General features: G+C 49.7%; 7 protein-coding genes across 7 annotated transcripts; 3 read left to right on the forward strand and 4 right to left on the reverse strand.

The window, feature by feature from the left end:
• Nucleotides 1-1,936: 1,936 nt before the first annotated feature.
• On the reverse strand, nucleotides 1,937-4,368 carry N7503_000369 (ATP-dependent RNA helicase SUB2). Its single transcript, XM_057059930.1, has 5 exons — nucleotides 3,907-4,368; nucleotides 2,945-3,355; nucleotides 2,523-2,883; nucleotides 2,212-2,469; nucleotides 1,937-2,160 (listed from the first exon to the last, which is right to left on the reverse strand). Exons 1-5 carry the CDS (start codon nucleotides 4,154-4,156, stop codon nucleotides 2,115-2,117), a joined length of 1,326 nt encoding a protein of 441 aa, XP_056926853.1. The 5' UTR covers nucleotides 4,157-4,368; the 3' UTR covers nucleotides 1,937-2,114.
• A 1,838-nt stretch (nucleotides 4,369-6,206) lies between these two features.
• Nucleotides 6,207-6,793, reverse strand: N7503_000370 (uncharacterized protein; the record flags this gene model as incomplete). Its single annotated transcript, XM_057059931.1, has 2 exons — nucleotides 6,207-6,434; nucleotides 6,518-6,793. The coding sequence occupies 2 exons, from the start codon at nucleotides 6,791-6,793 to the stop codon at nucleotides 6,207-6,209; spliced, it is 504 nt and encodes a 167-aa protein (XP_056926854.1).
• A 1,535-nt stretch (nucleotides 6,794-8,328) lies between these two features.
• N7503_000371 (WW domain binding protein 11) lies at nucleotides 8,329-9,144 on the forward strand (the record flags this gene model as incomplete). Its single annotated transcript, XM_057059932.1, has 1 exon — nucleotides 8,329-9,144. One exon carries the CDS (start codon nucleotides 8,329-8,331, stop codon nucleotides 9,142-9,144), a length of 816 nt encoding a protein of 271 aa, XP_056926855.1.
• Nucleotides 9,145-9,973: 829 nt separating this feature from the next.
• Nucleotides 9,974-12,256, reverse strand: nimA (serine/threonine protein kinase nimA; the record flags this gene model as incomplete). Its single annotated transcript, XM_057059933.1, has 4 exons — nucleotides 9,974-10,347; nucleotides 10,418-12,038; nucleotides 12,086-12,138; nucleotides 12,205-12,256. The coding sequence occupies 4 exons, from the start codon at nucleotides 12,254-12,256 to the stop codon at nucleotides 9,974-9,976; spliced, it is 2,100 nt and encodes a 699-aa protein (XP_056926856.1).
• A 560-nt stretch (nucleotides 12,257-12,816) lies between these two features.
• N7503_000373 (ankyrin repeat and BTB/POZ domain protein) lies at nucleotides 12,817-14,804 on the forward strand (the record flags this gene model as incomplete). The annotated part of the gene is made up of 3 exons (XM_057059934.1): nucleotides 12,817-13,059; nucleotides 13,129-13,214; nucleotides 13,274-14,804. The coding sequence occupies 3 exons, from the start codon at nucleotides 12,817-12,819 to the stop codon at nucleotides 14,802-14,804; spliced, it is 1,860 nt and encodes a 619-aa protein (XP_056926857.1).
• A 494-nt stretch (nucleotides 14,805-15,298) lies between these two features.
• Nucleotides 15,299-15,719, reverse strand: N7503_000374 (uncharacterized protein; the record flags this gene model as incomplete). The annotated part of the gene is made up of 2 exons (XM_057059935.1): nucleotides 15,299-15,487; nucleotides 15,606-15,719. 2 exons carry the CDS (start codon nucleotides 15,717-15,719, stop codon nucleotides 15,299-15,301), a joined length of 303 nt encoding a protein of 100 aa, XP_056926858.1.
• Nucleotides 15,720-15,906: 187 nt separating this feature from the next.
• N7503_000375 (DNA repair ATPase SMC5) lies at nucleotides 15,907-20,069 on the forward strand (the record flags this gene model as incomplete). The annotated part of the gene is made up of 6 exons (XM_057059936.1): nucleotides 15,907-16,416; nucleotides 16,474-17,385; nucleotides 17,437-18,327; nucleotides 18,381-18,453; nucleotides 18,508-18,635; nucleotides 18,685-20,069. 6 exons carry the CDS (start codon nucleotides 15,907-15,909, stop codon nucleotides 19,810-19,812), a joined length of 3,642 nt encoding a protein of 1,213 aa, XP_056926859.1. The 3' UTR covers nucleotides 19,813-20,069.
• Between the last annotated feature and the right edge of the window lie 359 nt (nucleotides 20,070-20,428).

The following is a 20,428-nucleotide window of genomic DNA, read 5'->3' on the forward strand; positions in this document are numbered from 1 at the left end:
GGTTTGCCAACCCATCCTATCATCTTGCTGATCTGGACGGAGCATAGCGGCTACGGATGGAACCTTGTGGGACGGAAGGGAAGAGCGAGAGCGAGTTGTATTGGGCCCTTAGATGCCGAGATCGACGTTGGAGAAATTAGAAATGTAGATCCGGAGTTCCTTTTAATGTATTCTCCTCGTACTTATACTTTGTCTCAATCGTCCAATAGAATATCATAAGCTTGGGTTCTTTTTTTATACAGCGCTAAACACCTTCTGAATACTAAAGCTTGGAACTCTTGAGTGTATAAACTTTAAAATATACATCCTCGTGTCAAAGGCTCTCGGGTTTAGCTTTCCACTCACATATGTGACCCGTGCGTTATAAAGGCTACCAGCACTGATTTATATATGTCGCCGAGGATGAACTGGCATCATAACAATCAATCTTCAGCGCTTCTTTATAAAGCAAAGGAGATCAGAATAGCCTTAGGTAACATAGGGTAGACTGTCAAGATCTCAATTCTAGACCTTTTACAGCTGCTCAGTAGTGAGTCTCGAAATTTATCCTGGAGAAGATAACCTTGGAATGTGTAGGTTTCAGAGTTGGTAACTGGCGATTCCATATGTGGGCTGCGGATAGTATGTATCACATCTTTTGCTGAGGGTGCGGACATTCATATACATATGACAGGAGTCACCTTGGAATGCAATGGTGGTAGGCGCTAAATATATAGTGGAGTTACAGCTTTGCATATCGATCCATTTCTTCAAATTTGAATTACATGTAGGCGGTCATTGACCATCATTTAAGTTGAGCTTACAGAGATGATCTCCAACACGGATAGAGAGAGACGTATTCCACTACAGTAGGCTTTACTTGGCTATCCGTACCCCGGCCTACTAGATGGGTTTGTTCAGGCCTTGGGAGATGCTGATACTTCCATGGACCAGAAGATTGTAGCCAGTGAAAAGCCAAAACAGCCATGGAGGCTTGAATGGTGTTTGAGAGACGCAGGAAAGGTTTCAGCAGCAAGCAGCCGCCTGGGGTTAAAATCGTCGGGGTCGGGAAGATACTCCGTGATCTATATATGGTGATCAATGCTACTGCATGCATCCAGAAGCCCACATGTATTAGATTCGGAGTTAACCATAGGCCCACGTCTTTAAGAAGGGTCTACTGTATCCAGGCCCAAGAATATCAGACCTATCAGGCATCGAGATAAAACTAAGCACAAAATCAAAATAAATTGCCAAGTCGCACCGTTAGCCTTGGCAGTCACGCCAATCACCACCTGTCTACATCTTCGGACTAGCGACACTGAATAGGGGCATGTTCGACCCTGAATTCTTATCTCGGCTAGAGCACACGACACGAATACGATCATTCCTCCTCTCTAGCCAAAGCCTCACCTTGCCCCTGAAAATACTCAACAGACGAAAGACGAGAAGAAGGCAACCAGCTATAACGTGGTGTTTGCTTGTTTTGGGTTGACAGCATCGATAGATCAACTTGTCAACGGTTCAAAGGTGTAGCTGGCAAGAAACGGGTGATCGGACGCGCGGACCACAGGCTTGAGGGGCTATTGATTGATCGAATCGATTGCAGTGGGGGGTGGAGAAGGGTTTAATTAGCTTGTTCCTGGCGGATCGTGGGTTCGTTTGTTATTGATTAGTGTAATCTCTTGAGCAGGTTTCAGGATGGGGGCTTATTTTTGTGGCCTGATCCAGGTACCTTTTTACAGGTGATTGTGTAAATTAATTTAATTAAATACTAGTTACTCCGTAGTTCCAATCTCTTCGATGTGATGAGGCGTTTATCTCCAAAGCACTCTTGAATGGATCTGGAGTTGCAGACCCACTGTTGCCTGGACCCAGGTGTATCTTACATAGCTTCAAGATTGACTTGGAACGCGTACCTGGACACGTCTGTACCTTAGAAGTCTTGAATGCATACTTTGGATGAGAACAGATCTTATTTGCATTTTGAGAATACGGATTCCATTCTTATCTGGAAACAAAATGGGGATCTGCCAGGTAGCAACCCCACGAAGAAAAACCCACGACCGAGCTATTACGCCATATGAAAACATTCAAACTTGGGTGACAGAGCCACCCACGCACCCATGGCGAATTTAAGCCATGTAGGTGGAAGAGTCGACACCACCCTCGGGGTACTCACTGTTCAAAGATTAGCTGTGTTATGAGAGTTAACATGTGGGAGGTACATACGGCAGAGCAACCTCGAAGCGCTTCTCAATGTCCTTGAGCACCTTCTCATCATCCTCGTTGCTGACGAAGGAGATGGACAGACCCTTGGTACCGAAACGACCAGCACGACCGACACGGTGGAGGTAGGAGTCGGCATCAGCGGGCAAATCATAGTTAATGGCAAGGTTGATACGCTCGATATCGATACCACGGCCGAAGACGTCAGTGGCGACACAGATACGCTTGTTGAACTCCTTGAACTCCTTGTAGCGTTTGATACTAGACGTTTCGTCAGTAATGTCTTTATGTTGACATTGAGAAACATGACTTACCGCTCCTCCTGGCTGACACCGGAGTGCACGGCGATACTGGGGAAGTTGCACTCGCGCAGCAGTTTGTCCAACTCGTTGGCACGGAGAGTGCTCTTCACGAAGATGATGACCTGGTTGAACTCAAGGTTGTCCAAAAGCTCGTTCAACTTGCGGTTCTTCTCCTGCTCGCTGAGCTTGATGTAGTACTGCTGCAGACCATGCAGAGTAAGCTTGGTGTCGTCGTCGACGTAAACCTCGAGAGGGTTGCGCATGAACTTCTTGCAAATGGGGCGGATTTCCTGGGAGAGGGTGGCACTGAACATCATGACCTGCTTGTCGGCGGGAGTGGCACGGAAAATATCCTGGACATCACGGCGCATGTCTTGAAAAAGAAGGAAATTAGACGCAGGTTCCTGCCTTGGATAGGACTGTTGTTCACTTACCGATCTGGTCAAGCATCTTGTCACACTCATCAAGAACGAAGGCCTTGACGTTGCGCAGAGACAGCTTCTTGTCACGGACCAGGGCGTTCAGACGACCGGGGGTGGCGACGACAATGTTGGGGTGAGTTTCCTTGTTGGCGAGCATCTCAACATCCTTCTGGATGGGAGTACCACCGTAGAAGACGGCAGTCTTGACATCGGGCAGGTACTTGGAGAAACGGGCGTATTCGTTCTTGATCTGGTAGGCGAGCTCACGAGTGTGGCACATCACAAGGATGGAGCACTCGCCAGCAACGGGCTCCAGCTGGTGAAGAGTGGTGAGAACGAAGACCGCGGTCTTACCGAGACCGGACTTGGCCTGGCAGAGAACATCGACGTTCAGGATGGCAGTCGGGATACAGACTTGTTGCACTGTAGGGAGGCGGAGTGGTGGTTAGACTTGGGTTCGACTCGATGAAGAAGCAAAAAAACAATTCGCGTCGCAAAGTCCGTCCATCCCCGAAATGAAAACCAGGAGATTGTATATATTCCACCTCTTCCTGAAAATGCTCCCAAAAACCGACTATCACAGTCGTCGTAACGACAAGCAGAGACTTCGACCCAATCAAAGTCTTACAGACGGCATGAGGGATATCTATCTTCGAGGTACCAGCAATCCGAATCGCATTTTTATTCCACCGTGAGCAATTAAGATCGCCCTCGCAAAGACAGAAATAAACTTCAGGTGGAAGTAAATGACGACCGTAGATCTAGCTGCCCGAGAACCCTGCAGCGCAAGGCTTGAGTAGCCAATCGAGAGGACGTTTAATCCTTGGCTCTAGCCAATGGTTCTCATGCCGTCTGCAAACTCAAGAATGACACAGCATCCGTATATATTGATGGACATTTCGTAGAGATGGACGGACGTTGCGGTTTGCAATATAATTGGAGGAAGGCATGTGGGATAAACGAGTTAGACTAACCCTCCGAAGGATGTTCGAAACCACAATCGGTGATGGCACGCAAGAGTTCACTCTTGAGCAGGAAATCGCGGAAACCAGTCGAGTGAATTCCGACGTAGCTGCCCTTCTTGTCGGGACGACCAGAGATGGTCAGATCACCCTTCTTTTCTTCATCGCCATTGGCGTCAGCGGGCGCGGCAGCCGGGGCCGGCGCGGTCGTCGTCTGAAGCTCCTCGTCGGAGTAATCGATCAAATCCTCCTCGTGCGACATTTTGGTGAATTAGGTGAGATGGAAAAGTTGGTAGGTGTGGGAGTTGGTTGCAGCGCGAGCTTTCTGTTGAGCTCAAAGAAAGTGAAGGAACAAAGGGGAGTGAAGCAAAGAGACTAAAGATTACGGAGATGGGTAAGAACAAAGGATTCGACGGGTCTGCCTCGGATGTGAAGGGGGGCAGGATGGGGTTGACGTCGAGGTGAATGGGGAAGAATGGGGGGAGATGCGGCTGCGAGGGATAAGAGTCAGCCATTGGGAGTGAATAAAGTCACATGACTGTTGCGATGCCGCATTGGGACTAGTGCGGGAGCCCTGATTTTGGTCTCGACGGCCAACACACTCAATTGCGAATTCACTACCCAGGCGCGACCACGATCTCAAAAAGGATGGCAAGACTTAAGGTCCCAAAGGAGGCCAAGAACTCTAAGAGCCATATAAAGGCTCGCATGGAATACTTACATCGGGTTTCACTGTATCTGCAAAGTAGTGCGACAACAAAGAACATTTCCACTACAAGCGCCACCAATGATATGGACTCGCAAGCCAAGCCCCCTAGCACTGAAACAGAACGCCCGGGTGATTCAAATCAGCCTCAAACAAAGGGTTCTCTACTCAATCTTTCGAGGGTCTGTGTCTCCCACATGCGGGGAGTCTCCTTAAAAACACAGACGCGGCTCCCAATACCTGTTAAGAGATCTTTTTGCAAGCGGTGTGACAGCCTTCTTATCCCTGAGGTTAGCTGCATACACGAGACTCAAAATCCCAGCAGGGGTGAGAAGAAAGCCTGGGCTGAGGTGCTGGTGGTTCGATGCTTCACCTGCGGGACAGAGAAGCGATTTCCTCAGACGGACAGGCGCAGCCAAAAGCTTGTGACGCGTCAGAAAGAAAAGCAAACACAACAACCTACTGCACCATGAAGTGAATTGAATTCATGCGACAATGCACAACTCCAAGGTTACCAGTGCCTTATCGATAAGCCTGCGCCCATCCTGCAGCCATCTTGGTGTGACCTGAGGCGATCAATCCAGTAAGGCATGCCGTGACAGCCGCCAGAATCATGCAACCTCGGTAGAGACCGATGAACTGGGTCAGTCGCTCAATCGATCCTCCTTGCAGCACCTGCTCGTTCAACCCGGTGGGATTCCCTTTTCGTGATTCAACCAGGAGAAAGGACGCTTTAGAATCTACGAGACGCTTACTTTCGGCATTGGTGTCGATCACTGATAGTCGACCCCGCGGCCCGGGTACGTCATGTTCGGCACGGAGCCACCTGACTATTCTTCAGCACAGGGCCAAACCTTCGCTAAACGAATTGAACAATCACTTTAGAGCTACAAGTATGATTCGCCTACTCAAAACATTTTGAAGCGAAATCGCGATCATCTTGGGTTGGGCAATGGCCCAGCAAAGCATCGAAGCTGAAGCGATGTACGAACATGCAGGGAGGGGGAATCGAAACCACAAGATCAACATAGCAGAATACATGAAGCAGCAAATACAAATGAAATGTTTATCTGCGCCAATCGAATCAAACAACCATCAAAAAAGTTCGTCAAAAGGTCGTTGGCATTTGGAAACGAATGCGGAGAGATCGTGGAAATGAAACAGCGTAGTAGAACAAACAAAGAAGAAACCCCTGCGCCGCCCATATACTGCAAATCTGAGGTAAGTCGCAGGCTCGAGGAGTCACCGGGACCAAAGTGCCGCGAGGCATGTAAGCAGTTCTTTCAATCGACTGTCGATTATTCAATGTGTCAAAAACAAGAAAAGAAAGTAAAACACGTGTCGCCTGCATAGAAGCCAAAGGTGTCCGCGAGGACGGAAGTCGTATATAATTTGTTTTGGGTTGTCTGTTTTGGGAGAAGTTCAAGGGACTAAGGAATCGGGAATTGAAGGATATAGGGATGTCGGAGATGCGTCTTCGCATTCTGTGAACGGGGAGTAGAGAGGATTGTATGTGTGGCGGATTGGAGCTCATCATGGTTTGGTGGAATTCTGCCCTTGCGGAAGAGAAGTGGTGACAGGTTATTGGAAAGGTGGGGCTTATATCTCAGCGGCGACGACGGGACTGTTCCATGCGACGATCTATGCCCTCGATTCGACCACGAAAGGATTTCACAATATCCCGAATGTGGGCGATCTTAGCCAGCTCGTTCTCCAAGTCGTCCGCAGACGCCATCATCGAGCGGGTACGGGCCATCTCCGCTTCGACATCATGCATGGTTTTCAATGCGCCGCTGCGACTGCGTTTGACGGAATCTGTAATTTGTTGCGAGAGCTTTATAACGGATTAGACAAGAGTCTTGGAAAAGGAAAACGGGACTTCGGTTTGAGAATCTCCCCTAAGCTAATGAAACTCACATAGTCGATCTGGCCACTGATGCGACGCTCCAAGGAGCCCAGCTGGTGCGACAGTGCGTGGAGACTATCGGGATCCAGCAATAAGCGGCCCTGACTGCTGGCGGCACTGGTTGCGCGCGAACTAGAGTTACTGACTCTCCCTGCACCGCGACCTCTGGAGGCGCCATTGCCGGCATGGCTGTTCTGGAGGGCAATTTGTTGCTGTTGTCGGAGGATCTGGATCTCGGAGGAGGTGAGGCCAAGCGAGGTGTCGGGGATCGAGGCTGAGACGGACATTTGGTCCCGGCAGAGACATGCTCCGACGGAGTCTACGAAGCGCCGATCAAACTCGAGGTGAGACCGAGCGGCCCGCAGGTCATGGTGGGATAAGGGATGCGCAGATGGGCGACTCTTGGGGAGCTATGGGGAGGAAGGGAGGCGGAGAAGAAGAGATGTGGGAGCCGCTTGAATTCGGCGGCAACTGGCGCGGCTTGAAAACTTCCGTTACACCAGGACAGGAGCAAGTTCCACCTGGGCAAGGTTGTTTGAGAGTGGGGAGAGAGGTGGAGTATTATATATGCTTTGCAACGTTGATGGTGGTGTGGATGTTTCTTTTTTTCTCTTTTCTTTTGGAGATATATATTTCAAATGTTCCAAGTTATGGTGGGAGCACAGGCTTTTTTTCCCGGGAAATATGATACCTCGGACGGGATCTAGAAGAAAAGAGAAGGAGGGGAAAAAGGTTCTTTTTTTTTTTATTAAATGAATTTTGGCTACGAAGATTGATTGGGCAACGGTTGATGATACTTGGGTCTTCAGGGTAGTATACAAGGGATAAGGTACATGTAGAGACAGCAATCAAGTTATAGACGTAGAATCTTCTAGGATTCTTGGATGAAGTCCGGTGGAGAGATTCTGGTTTCGTGATATATTGAAGTTCCTGTATACTGCCGAGCACCAATGTAGGTACCGTTGGCCGCGCCTCTGATCGGGGAGAAGACGGGGAGTGGAACTAAAATTGGCCTAGCTAGAGTCCCAAGTGCATATGTGGTATATTCAGAAGTATTCAGTGATAGTCAGTAGTTGTGATCCTCGAAGTATAGGATCATCGTCTGTCATATCGCTATCGCTAATCTGGATCCATCCCGAACCATGGAAAGCTCTCCGCCCACTCCGCCTTAGCTTCAACCGCTTTTTTACCCAACTTCCCTTTCACGCCTTACTCTGTCCTCACCCCCCGCAACCCGATTTTCCAACCCAATCCAATCAGGGATCGTCCTCCCACGCTGCCTAATTCGTGAGGCTGAATTCAACTTTGTCCCCCAAAAAAGTCGGTGATCTCACCACTTGATTGGCACAGACGCTTCCACAGAAGAGGCTTGCAGCTACCTCAGACGCGAGCCCCATCCCCCACGCAGAAGCCACAGCGCATCCCGGCTCAGCCTGTGAGCTCCGTCCATTGATTGATCCAATTCCAAGGGCGTCTTGCATACGGTCTCGACCCGACAGCCCGACTTGACGCGATTGTGACGAGCTTGTGAAGCGGCGCTGACGCTTTGATCACGCTTTCCTGCAGGCTAAGCCCGTTTCTCAGTCATTGGGTTTACCCGTGATCTCTCGTGCCATAGAAGCCCTGGAATCTCGTCTTCTCACCGCAATCTAGACTACCAGTGAGGCTCTGGGTCTGAGCTGACGACGTCACGCCAATTCCTTCTGATTGGTGTCTTCTGCCGACGAGCGAAGCATTGCGACCTAGAATCTCCCTGGGCTTTCGGGTTTCACCCTGGTGATACTGCGACGAACCAATACCAGCACACCTATAACATTCCAGTATGGCCAAGGACAAGGAGCGGTCCGTAAATCCGGCGGCAGCGCACAGGAAACAAGAGAAGCAGAAAAGTCTGAAGAAGGGAAAGGCTGAGCAGTTAGCGCGACGAAATGAGAAACTTGCGCGCCGCAACCCAGACCGGATTCAGCGACAGATTGAAGAAATGAAATCGGTCGAGCAAACAGGAGGACAATTACGACCACGGGACAAAGAGGTGCTTGAGGCACTGGAGAAGGATTTACGGGCGGTCTTGAAGGCCCGTGAGGCGCTCGGCGATAAGGCACCTAAGTTCCACCCTAGTCGTGGAGGGGATTACGGACATGATGGGCGAGACGCTGTACTCGGCAAGCGGAGACGAGATGAATTTGCCCCACCTGCAGACAGCGATTCTAGCGAAACGGACGAGGATGTGCGCCGGATACCAATGCCCCGGGATACACCCCCGCCAATCCCCCGGCAGCCACGGAAACGGGGTGAGGCTGATAGGGAGGCAGAACGGCGTGGACCCCATGCGCTTCCAACTAGACCACCTGCTCCTGAGGCAAAGAAGGTCTATGAAGCACAGCCTGAAATTCGGGATCTGCGAAAGGAGGCTGTTAATAAGTTTATTCCTGCTGCGGTGCGGATGAAGCAGGACTCGATCAAGGGCCAAGGAAAATTGCTTGAGCCGGAAGAGATGGATAGGCTTGAGAAAGCCGGGTATTCGGCTGGCACACAACAACCTACTGATGAGCAACTTTCATTGGAAGAGGAAGAGCGACGGTTCAATAACGAGCTAAAGACCGTTCAGATTGAGGAGGTTGAGGATGAAGATGCATAGACCCAAATGTGTCGAGGTCGATGAGGTTTAATGGAACACGAATAATTCCGAGGCATATACCCAAAATGTACTATAGATGACCATGAATCAAGCCAAGGATATTCAAACACTCCAACGTTCAGACTCAACGGCATTAATTAAAGGTTCCAAGATTCGTAAACAAAATGTCAGTATCCAGCAGCCCGTCCATGTATCGAGGCCGAAGATTGCTTGAAATGCGATATATACAAAGAACAAAATCAACACCCACAAATTAAACCAATACCAGTACCAATTAAATGCAGCAAATGCAAAAGAATAAGTTAGAGATGAAAATAAAAACGTGAAATAGACTCGAGTCACCATTGTACGACCGATGCAATAAATGTACAAGAAACTCCTCTCCGAAATTAGGAAACGGGCATGAATCATAACAAAGGAAAAGAATCAGTTGAGTCAGGAGTCCTCAAAAAGACCCACGTAAAGACGAAAGGGTGAGATAATCAGATCAAATCAAAACAAAACTCCGAGTCAAAACTTGCATGGATGGCAAGTGAGCTCCCAAACCGCACAAAGCCAGCCTGGCTTATCAAACTCCGAGAGGAAAAAACAAGACATAAAGCAAAAATGCAAAAGCAAAGAGGTATGCGCAAGAGGCAAGAAAATGTAGTCAAACGATGGACATAGTCAAGAAGCAGGGACGGTCTATCAAGTAGAAATCCATCCGTATCCAACGCCTTTACACCAGGAGAAACCGCTCCAGTATGGGTGTAAGAATGAAGCTGTGAATGAAGAAGAAAAGTAACCGAGATGGATATGAATGGATGAAAAGGGGAGGACAAAGAAGAGTCTACCGCAGGTTGCGGATAATCTTCTTTCCACGAGCCAAGAAGGGACTGGGCATCTCGTCACGCTCAGGGTCCCAGGTTGCAGGCGGGTCCCGCGAAGAAGATTGCAAGGAAATAGTAGCGCGCGAGTCACTAGCACATCGCTTGACTTCATCCATAGGACGACCACCAGCGCGAGCTTGCGCAAGCTCAACCAGAGTACGACCACCCATATTGCGTTGCATGACAGCCTTGAACATCTCATCGCCACCAGTGGGTTTGGTGGGGCTTTGCTTGGTGCTGTTCTTGCGGGTAGGAGAGCCAGCATCAGCAGCAAGGTTGGCAGATGAAGGGATCTTGGACAGACGACGGTGGGGGAGACTTCGAGCGGGAGCGGCTGTCACTCAGGTTCCGGGTTTCAGACAGCGAAGAAGAGGGGCCGCCTGACATTTGTGGGAGACGGGAACCATTGGATGGGAAGAGGGGTGGTTGAGTGCTGAGCTTTTGCATGAGAGCTGCAGTGTTTTGGCGCAGGAGAGGTCGTGGCGCGGCCTTGAATGGGTCTGGCTTCACCTTTGGTCGGGTTGGAGATGGGAGATCGGGTGTGTCGTCTTCGTCATCTGAGTAGGCTAGTGTAGGTTCCCATTTGGCCTTGTTACGCTCTGCCTCGGCAAAGATGTTACGACCTGTGCCGGTGCCGGATGTGCGGCGAGGAGACAGGGAGAGGGAGGCGATCGAGATGGGGGAAGGCTCGGCCATTTGAACATCCTGTGGGGAGTCGACAACTGTCTTTGAGCGGCAGAAGGGGGTACGAGCTTCCTTCTTTGGCTTCTTACGACCATTGGAAGTTGGCGATTCGGGCATGACTTGCGTGATATCGGCGGAAGAAGGCGCATCACTGTCATCTGTGCTGTGGCCTGAAGAGCGAGAGGCACGGCCGCTGGTACGAGACGATGATTGAGAAGAGTCGGAGCCCTGTGTACTTGTGCGGAAGAGTTCGCGAGGATTGCTGCCTCGCTTGACCTTCTCCTTCTCCAACTCTACCGCAACTCGACTCTGGACCTCAGTCTCAAACCGCTTGCGAAGCTGGCCAAGTTCCATCTGAACTTGTTTGTCAATCTCCAATCGAGCCCTAACCTCCCACTCGCGTCGAAGGGTGCTCTCGATATCGGCCTTAGCCTGCTGCTTCTCTTTCTCCATCTTAGAAATATTCTGCTCCATCTCGCGAACCCGTTGAACGGCCGCGTCTTCCCGACGGCGCAGGGTGCGGCCAAGGTCCACAACCTCCTTCTCCTTGCGCATCAGACGAATGATGGGAAGGTTAATTAGCGCAGCCGTGTCTGGGCGGTGGTCTGGGTTAACACGAAGACAGCTTCCAATGACGTTTTTCAATTCGGGAGAGTAGAAGTCCGGGAGCGGAGCGAATTTGCCCTCGCGAATTTTCTGGACCAGTTGAATGTGGGTGCGGGCATTGAAAGGGGGCTCCTTTGCGCACAGCTCGTACATGATACATCCGACCGCCCAAATATCGGAGCGAAGGGTGTACTTCTCTGCGGCGCAAATTTCAGGCGACATATAGAATGGTGTGCCGACATACGTGGAGGCAAAATCATGGGACTGCAACTGCTTAGACAGACCAAAGTCACCAAGCTTTACGCTGTTGTCGCTGCCAAGGAAGATGTTTTCGGGCTTGAGGTCGCGATGCAAGATAGTAACAGATCCCTGCTTCCCCTTGAGTCCAGTGGGTTTAGGGGGAGGACCAAGAATATTAGACCCAACCTCGGCAGGGTCGGAGCCATAGTGGCAGCGGAAAAGAGCAGTGACCAGCTGCGATAGGCATCGCCAAACGAAATCCTCCTCCGCATATTTGTTGGCCTTTTTGAGATTCTTGATGACCATACTCAAGTCTCCACCACCGCAGTATTCCATGTATAGGTAAAGGTCTTGGCTAGCCTTGAGGTGTTCGCGGTGGTAGTAGGCAACGATGTTGGGGTGTCGGAGGGAGCTTAGGATATTGAATTCGGCCGTGAGCTGTTCGCGCTCCTTCGCAGACATTTTGATGTAGTTGATCTCCTTGCGGCATAGGATCTGGAACTGTTAGGGTTGTCACACATCAACATGCAAAGGCCACTTACGAATCCATCCGATTTCCGCTTGACCTTGCGAATGATGCCGAAGGAGCCACAACCTTGATGAAAATCAGTATTCAGGCTGCTAGAAAGCATGAGAGTACAGAGCACATGGGGAGACCTACCAATCTTCTCCAGGATCTCATACTTATCCGCCTCGGCCAAAGCAATCGCCATGGCTATAGATTGCGAGACAATGTGAACAAAACAATGGAGGAACAGAAAGAAACGAGACGAATGTTCAAGAAAGATAGATGCTGAGCATAAGCACTGAGATATTCAAGTGTCCCTGTTTTGTTAGTAAAATGGACTGAAGAAGTGGAGGGAAAAGTTGTCTGCAATATGGGGTTTAGAGGTCGGAGATCCTTTGATGTTTGGTTAATCCGTGTTGCTGAGCAACCAACAAACTATGACACGCTTGCCCCACTGCGGTAAGCGGTCAACGTAACGCTCATTTAGCCCCAGTGACGCCAATAAGTAGGGATAGCGTCACCAATAACATCATGGGTTCCAAAAGATTGCCAATCTGATAGATAGAATCTTACGATATTGCCTCCACTCAAGTATCATCATGACTCCATATTTTATTCGATAATCTCGGTCGCTCACAGTACTTTGTATGGCCTCATTGGAGACAGACCACCACGTGACAAGCCTTATCGATAAGCTCTCGGAGTTCCGGTCCCGCATTCCTCCCCTCCCACTTCGAGTGGCAAGCTTCATCGGTGGTCTAGAAAATGGCGGAACTGGAGGAGCGGACTGTCTTGCGAAAAGACCAGCTAGAGATTAGCCTGGGAAATGAACAGCTACTGATCAAAGAGGGTACTATCAAGGATGATAACCCTTTAGATCTGAGTGAACCCTTCCGGGAACTTTGCAGTGCTTGCCGTAAGGGCGACCTGAAAGTCTGCCAGGAGAAAATCACCGAGGGGGTCAATGTGAATGCCCGTGATGCATACGATTACACTCCTTTGATTCTGGTAAGTTCGGGGAATGGCTGAAGTATATAGTTTATTTGAACGTGCAGTAACTAAATACTTTGGGGCCAGGCGAGTCTGTGCGGGCACTATGAAGTGGCACAATTGTTGCTGGAGTCTGGTTCACTCTGTGAGCGAGATACTTTTCAAGGCGAGAGGTATCCTGAGCCCCTGGTCTCAACGATTGACACTGGCTAATGTGTGTTCATGGCCATAGATGCTTGTATAATGCCCTGAATGACCGTATACGAAACCTCTTGCTTGAATATGACTATTCGAAGTCAACCGATCCACTGCAACCTCTTGCGGCGCATATTTCTTCGCTTCTCACTCGACCTTCACCGGTAACCTCAGATATCGAGGTAACGGCATCTGACCAATCGGTCCACCTGCATAAGTTTATTTTGGCTGCTCGATCTCCATATTTCCGTGGAAAGCTCGCAGCCGCCCCAGAATCAACAACTTGGAAGCTCCCTAGCAATGTTTCCCCAGATGCATTTACTGCAGCAATTAGATACTTATATCTGGGAGAGCCCCCGCGCGAGCTGAAGAGTGGACCTGGTACTGGGTTTACCGAATCAGAGGTATTCGCGGCCATTGACAAGATCTCCAAATATCTGGAAATTCAAAGTCTGATGGACAGTATCCTGGACAGTGGAGACAGGAGGATGGCCAGACAGCGAAGGACTCTAGAGCTTGCGAAGGGCCGGGATCAAATGGAAGAATGGTTCCGCACCAATGTTCTCGGAAACAAGATGGTCATCAACACATCTCAATCCAGTCAAGTGAAGTGGGATCGGAACAACACAATCTTTGCCGATGTTCTTCTGCAAGCAGATGAACTGCCTGATGAGGTCGAGAAGGGTCAAGCTCCAAAATCGGTACTCTTCCCATGCCACCGAGCAATGCTCCTCCGTTCTGAGTTCTTCCAAACCATGTTTTCGTCCTCGTTCCGCGAAGCTCAGATCACAGATCATTTGCATATTATTGACGTTGACTGTGCCCCCGATGTGCTGGAGATTGTACTCACATTCCTGTACACTGAGCGCGCTGATTTCCCCTTGGAAGTTGCAGTTGACGTTCTCTTTGCGGCCGACATGCTTTTCATTGAGAAATTGAAGACAAAGGCGGCCGTTGTAATTAGCACTCTGGGCAGTGGCGGCATGTCTCAAGCCGAAGCTGCGAAAACCCGAGGCAAGGACGACGACGATATTGATATCTATGCCATCATGCGCGCCGCTTGGTTGACCCGTGTCCAGCGATTGGAAGAGTTTGCTGCTCGATTCCTCGCATACCGACTGGAAGCCCATATCGACACGCCTGAGTTTGCGGAACTGATCGCAGAGTCAGCATCGCGTATTAAAGCGCGTCAGGAGACCGATTCTATTGAACTACTGGATGATATTCGATTCTACCTGAATGAACGCTTCCGGTTGAGATTTGATGATGCAGGCCTTGACGAGATGATGGATGAATCGCCCAAACCTGCAAACGGAGATGCGAATGGTGATGCGCCAGAGCTGCAGGATGTTGATAAAATCATAGATGGTGTTGAGGCACTCGACGTGTCGAACGGTAACGTCAATGGCAAGGAAGAAAGTAACCATCAGCAGCCCGATAAGATTCGTGAAATCCGCACCTTAGATGGAGTTATGGTTGAAGACGAGTTCGACGAAGATGCCATGAACTATGAGATTTTGATGGAGAAGTTAGATGCTCTTCTGGTGACTTTGAATCTCGATGCTTAGACATGGCCTTGTGGTACACCAGCGACAGGCTATCATACACGATCCCACGAGTCAATAATGAACATATGAAAGGGAAATTTGTCACATATATACACATCATTTATACATTGGGAAACTCAAAATCTAGAAATACATATCAATTTGGGTATGAACACGTTGTGCCGAAGTAGCTGCTTTTGTCCTCGCAACTATCTCTTAGAAGTAGTCCCCTGAGATTCACGATCAAGCATATAAGGCCTCTCAGGCATTGTCGATGCTGGTCCATTCTGGCCATTTGATGGGTAGGCATGAGTCAACAGTCGACGGCTTGGTTGATGACAAGGCAATTGGCGAGATTTTCGTGACCTTGGACTTTCGGGGGTGACGGAACAAGTAGGTGATGTCCTAAGCAATGTTGAGGATCAACGGAGTGCTTCAATTGGGTGAAAAGCTGAGCAATCGATCCAGGAAATCCTGCTTGAAGGCAGGCTAGATCTGGAGGCGCCACCAAACCTTCAACGGCCTTGCTGCGGTCGCTCTTTGTCGCTTCCCTCTGTACTTCTTTGGTTCTTTTCTTGGATCCTGGTGTCCAAGTCTCGGATTTGAGTTTCGATCATTCCTCTTCGGGCTGTCAGGTTGGAGCGCATGCCTTGTAGAACTGCCATTTGCTCATCGAACGTCGCTTCTTGGCGTTTTTTGGTATTCTATGGTACCACGAAGAGCTAAAATTAGCCATAGTCCTGTAATAAGCCAAGGTGATCATAGAAAACCCCAGACTAACATAGATGCTGCTTGGTTGGGGATGAAAGCATTGCTACTCACTTCGACAATCTCCTCATTTGTCTTTAGGCCAGCCCCATACAATGTGCCTGCAATAGTCACGGAGGTTACCGCAGCAGCTAGAACTGCCCGACGAATGTTCTGAGGGGACGCCATCTTCGAAGCGTCGAGATTGAAGTGACATCAAAGAAAGCTTGACAAAGAAATGTCCGGGGTTGACTCACCGCCTACCTAGACAGGACCCAATATTGAGCATCAAAGACGCGTCGCGTTTCCCATTTTCTCCTTATCAAGGTTTCACTTTCCACTCTGATGGGATTACCCCCCACCATCTGCGTGAACGATGTCGTCCCGCAGTTCGATCCCCCGTCGTCGAAATCAAAGTGAAAGTGCTGGCAGCGGTGTCGAATCCAGCCTCTCCCAACCAGCCAGCAGTAAACGCCCTCGTCTGAGCCCCGCACACGAAGCCGAAACCTCAGGTGATGAAGCGAGAAGTGAGACAGCTAGGGCTCTGGAGCGCTCTAGTGAAGATGAGTCCTCAAACGACGAAACCGAGCGAGGCGATGCGGTCGATGAGCCCTCAAGCGACGAAGCAGAGGGAGACGATGCGGCCGATGGAGGCGAAGAGTCGATGCCACCACCTCCTCGGCAACCACTCAAAGCCCATGCAGGATTCGACCTCAATGGGTACAAGCCTGGCGCAATTGTGCGCATTAAAGTGACAAACTTTGTCACTTATAACAATGCGGAGTTTTACCCCGGCCCGAAGCTCAATATGGTGATTGGGCCTAATGGAACTGGCAAGAGTACATTGGTTTGTGCCATTTGTCTTGGACTTGGATGGGGGCCTCAGGTATGGCATATGGACTCGTTTCATTATAGAGTTCTACTGACTTGACTCGCTCTATAGCATCTCGGACGTGCTAAAGATCTTGGCGAATTCGTCAAGCACGGCTGTCGAGAAGCAACGATCGAGATCGAACTCGCAAAACACCCGAAAGGCACTCTGAACCCTGTAATTAGTCGTACTATCAAGCGAGACGGAAACAAGAGTTCATTCACCCTTAATGGGCAGGCTGTTTCCAAGACAGCGGTACTGAAACTAGCACAAGAATTCGCTATTCAAGTCGACAACTTGTGCCAGTTCCTGCCCCAAGACAAGGTTGCAGAATTCGCTGCTCTCACCCCCATTGAACTCCTTCACTCTACCCAGAGAGCAGCCGCTGGAGAAGACATGATCGAACAACATGAGAACTTGAAGAAACTCCGATCCGAACAAAAGAATATTGAAATGGTTAATCGTGATGACAAGGAGACGCTAAGGAATCTGGAGAACCGGCAGGAGGCGCAGAGATCAGATGTTGAGAGAATGCGAGAAAGGGCCGTGATCCAACAAAAGATCGAGAATATGGAGTTCTTTCGGCCGGTTGTCGAATACAAAGACTGGCACCGGGGCTTTGAAGAACTGAAGTTGAAGAAAAACCGAACTGAAGAGGAATTCGAACAACTCAGACTTGATCTTGCACCTGCAATGGCAGCCGTGAATGCCAAAGTGACGTACAAGGATAAAATCGGCGACGTGAAAGATGCGCGGGAAAAGCAGGTCCAACAATTATCCACATTCGCTCAATCCCGCGGGAAAAAAATGGAAGATTTAGATCGTGAATTACAGGACTTGAACGCCACGATTGACGCTGAAAAGAAATCCGCCCAGAAACACAGAGAGGAAGCCGGCTTAGTTCAGCAGACGATCAACAGATTGACACGCGAGCAAGAGAATGGTGCTGTGGAGTTCAATCCTGACGATTACAATCAGCAATTGGTAAGCCACTTGATATGTACAAGGCAGAAGCAGCACTGATTATTTGAATAGCATGAGAAAAGGCGAGAAATCCGCGAGATTCAAGAAAAAGCCAGCGTAATCCAAGCCAGCAAACGGCCCATGGCGGAAAGAATTGTGGAGTTGAAAAGCCTTAAGCAAACGGAAGAGCAGAAGCTGGCGAGGTTGGATTCGCAGCTGGGTCAACAAGAAAGCAAGCTTGGGTCACTGTCCAAAGACACATACACAGCCTACCAATGGCTTCTCGAAAACCAGGACAAGTTCGAGAAAGAGGTATTCGGCCCTCCTATCGTAACATGTTCGGTCACCGATCCTCGTTATGCCAGCGCTGTTGAGTCCGCGTTCCAGAGAAACGACTTGACGGCGTTCACGACGCAAAGCAAAAAAGACTTTCGCACGCTGCAACAAGCGTTGAACAGAGAGTTGAATCTTTGGGACATCAGCATCAAGACTATCACCAAATCGCTCGATTCGATGAGGCCTGAGCTTTCCCGCGAGAATCTCCAGCGGCTTGGGTTCGAAGGATTCACCAGAGACTTCTTACGGGGCCCCGACCCGGTCATTGCCATGCTTTGCTACGAGAAAGACCTGCATAGGACACCTGTCTCCTTGACAGATATTTCTGACGAAGCCTACTCTGAGCTGGAAAGCGGAAATATCACCGCGTGGGTTGCTGGGAAGCAATCTTACAATATCACCCGACGTAAGGAGTATGGTCCAGGAGCTCAAACAACTCGCGTGCGCGCAATCAATCCTGCGAGGCACTGGACATCACAGCCTGTGGATGCGGCAGTCAAACAGCAACACCGGGATAACATCCGGGACTGGACAGCTGAACAGGAACAGCTTGAGAAACGCATGGAAGAAGAGAAGGCTAATTTGAATGAGCTCAAGGACGACATGGACCGACTCAACCGAGAGATGGTATTGAACCCTTCTTTGCTAGCTTCTCGGTGACATACTAATACTGCGTACAGAATGATGTCGAAAAGGAGAAAGCCGAAAAGCAGACTGCTTACACACACTATCGTGCGATTCCTGATAAACTGGGTATGTTTCTTCTCTTCATATGCTATTTCGCGTTCATGAACTAACACCATATAGCCGCCCAAATGGCTAAAAAGGCTCACATTACGACTCTCTTCGAAAAGATGCGAGAACGGGTTACTGATACTCGTAACAAGCAAGACCTGCTTGCCAATAAAAAGGCCAAGGCTGGTGCTGAATATGCCGTAAGTATTTCTCTCTATTACTGTTAGAATGTATGCTAATACATCAAAGGATGCGGTTGAGAAGATCTCCGAAGCATATAGAGAACTCTGCAAAGTTTGCATTCTACACGGGGAGGCAAAATCCGAGCTTCAGATTCTAAGGCTTCGTCACAGCGACTACGCCAAGATGATAGAACAAAAGGCCGTAGAGGCGAGACAAATAAAGGCGGCGTATCTAGAATCGAAGGAGCATGGCAAGACATTGATGCGGACGGCAAAACGCCTCTCAAATGAGATTAAGGAAAGACCCGGTGGTGAGGAGATCGCTGAAATGATGAGCCCGGCCGATTACAACATCGATCACTTCAATGCCGATATGGAGTCTGCAAGGGCCCGTTTGGATTTGACCCAAGGTGGCAGTGCCAACATGATCAAAGAATTTGAAGATCGCGAACGACAGATCGAGAGACTGCGCAACAAACTTTCTGATTTCCAGGCCGAAATGGCAGAATTTCAGGCAGCCATCAGTGAAATTCGTTCACACTGGGAGCCCAGGCTGGATGCACTTATCAGCAGGATCAGCGACGCCTTTTCAGACTCGTTCCAGCGCATTGGCTGTGCTGGACAAGTCTGTCTGGACAAGGTGGAAGCTGAGACAGCAGATGGGGAGCCTGGCGGCAGCGAATTCGATCAGTGGTCCATTCAAATCTGGGTCAAGTTCCGTGAAAATGAGAGCCTGTCCCTGTTGAACTCCCACCGTCAATCCGGTGGCGAGCGTGCTGTCAGCACCATTTTCTATCTCATGGCGCTGCAATCGCTCTCGGCCTCCCCTTTCCGCGTTGTCGACGAGATCAACCAGGGTATGGACCCAAGAAACGAGCGAATGGTTCACGGTCGCCTGGTGGATATTGCCTGTGCGCCGAACGAAGAAGAGATTGACGAAGAGGGCAATGTCGTCGGCGGCGGTGGTGGCCAGTACTTCCTGATTACACCGAAACTCCTGAGTGGTCTATCCTACAAACGCGGCATGAGAGTCCTCTGCATCTACAGTGGCGAGCATATGCCCGAAAGTGGAACGGTCAACTTCCACAAGTCCATTGACACCATGAAGCAGATTGTTGCTAGAGGTGGACGGACCACTGACACGGCCAGGCCTCCGCTGCTGGAAAGTCGAAGTCAAGTCAACGTTCGAGCCTGAGGGATTTTTCCTTCTCGTGACTGATATTTCCTGCTCTGATCTACACAATACAGCATAATGACCTAAGATACCATTTTTTGCTTTCGTGCTTTCCTTGTTTTGAGGATCATGTTTTGGAGTTGGGGATCAAGCTTGGTGGAACCGTTGGAGCGGGGGTGTATGAAATCGGTCCACTTTTCTGTAGGTAGCATTTAATTTGATATGCATATAACCTTGGAAGGACATTTTAACGAGCAATCAACGACCTGCCCAAGCGGGTATCGTTGCAGTGGAGAACGTTGTATCCACTCCGGAAGACTGATTCTTTGGGCTTCATGCATGATCGGACATGCCGTGTCTGAGCCCGTTTTTCTATTCGCACCAGCCCCTTGCCCGGTAGTTGGCATAGCGCGAACCGAAACAAACCAGATACCCGGAGTGGAGTGGACCAACGCAGGTCAAGTGTTACTGTTGTCGATCAGGCTGGTAGCCCTGCCAATACGACGGCAGCTTCCGATGGACATTTCCAAGGCTTTAGAAGGATTTTCACATCCATACTCTGATAGGACAAGCGGATAAATTGGAAAGGTTTGAACATTCAAGGAATGTAAAAATAAGCAGAACTTCATTTTCAACC

The sequence above is a fragment of the Penicillium pulvis genome, assembly GCF_028828015.1.
Source record: "Penicillium pulvis strain IBT 33274 chromosome Unknown contig_10_segment0_segment0, whole genome shotgun sequence".
NCBI lineage: Eukaryota > Fungi > Ascomycota > Eurotiomycetes > Eurotiales > Aspergillaceae > Penicillium > Penicillium pulvis.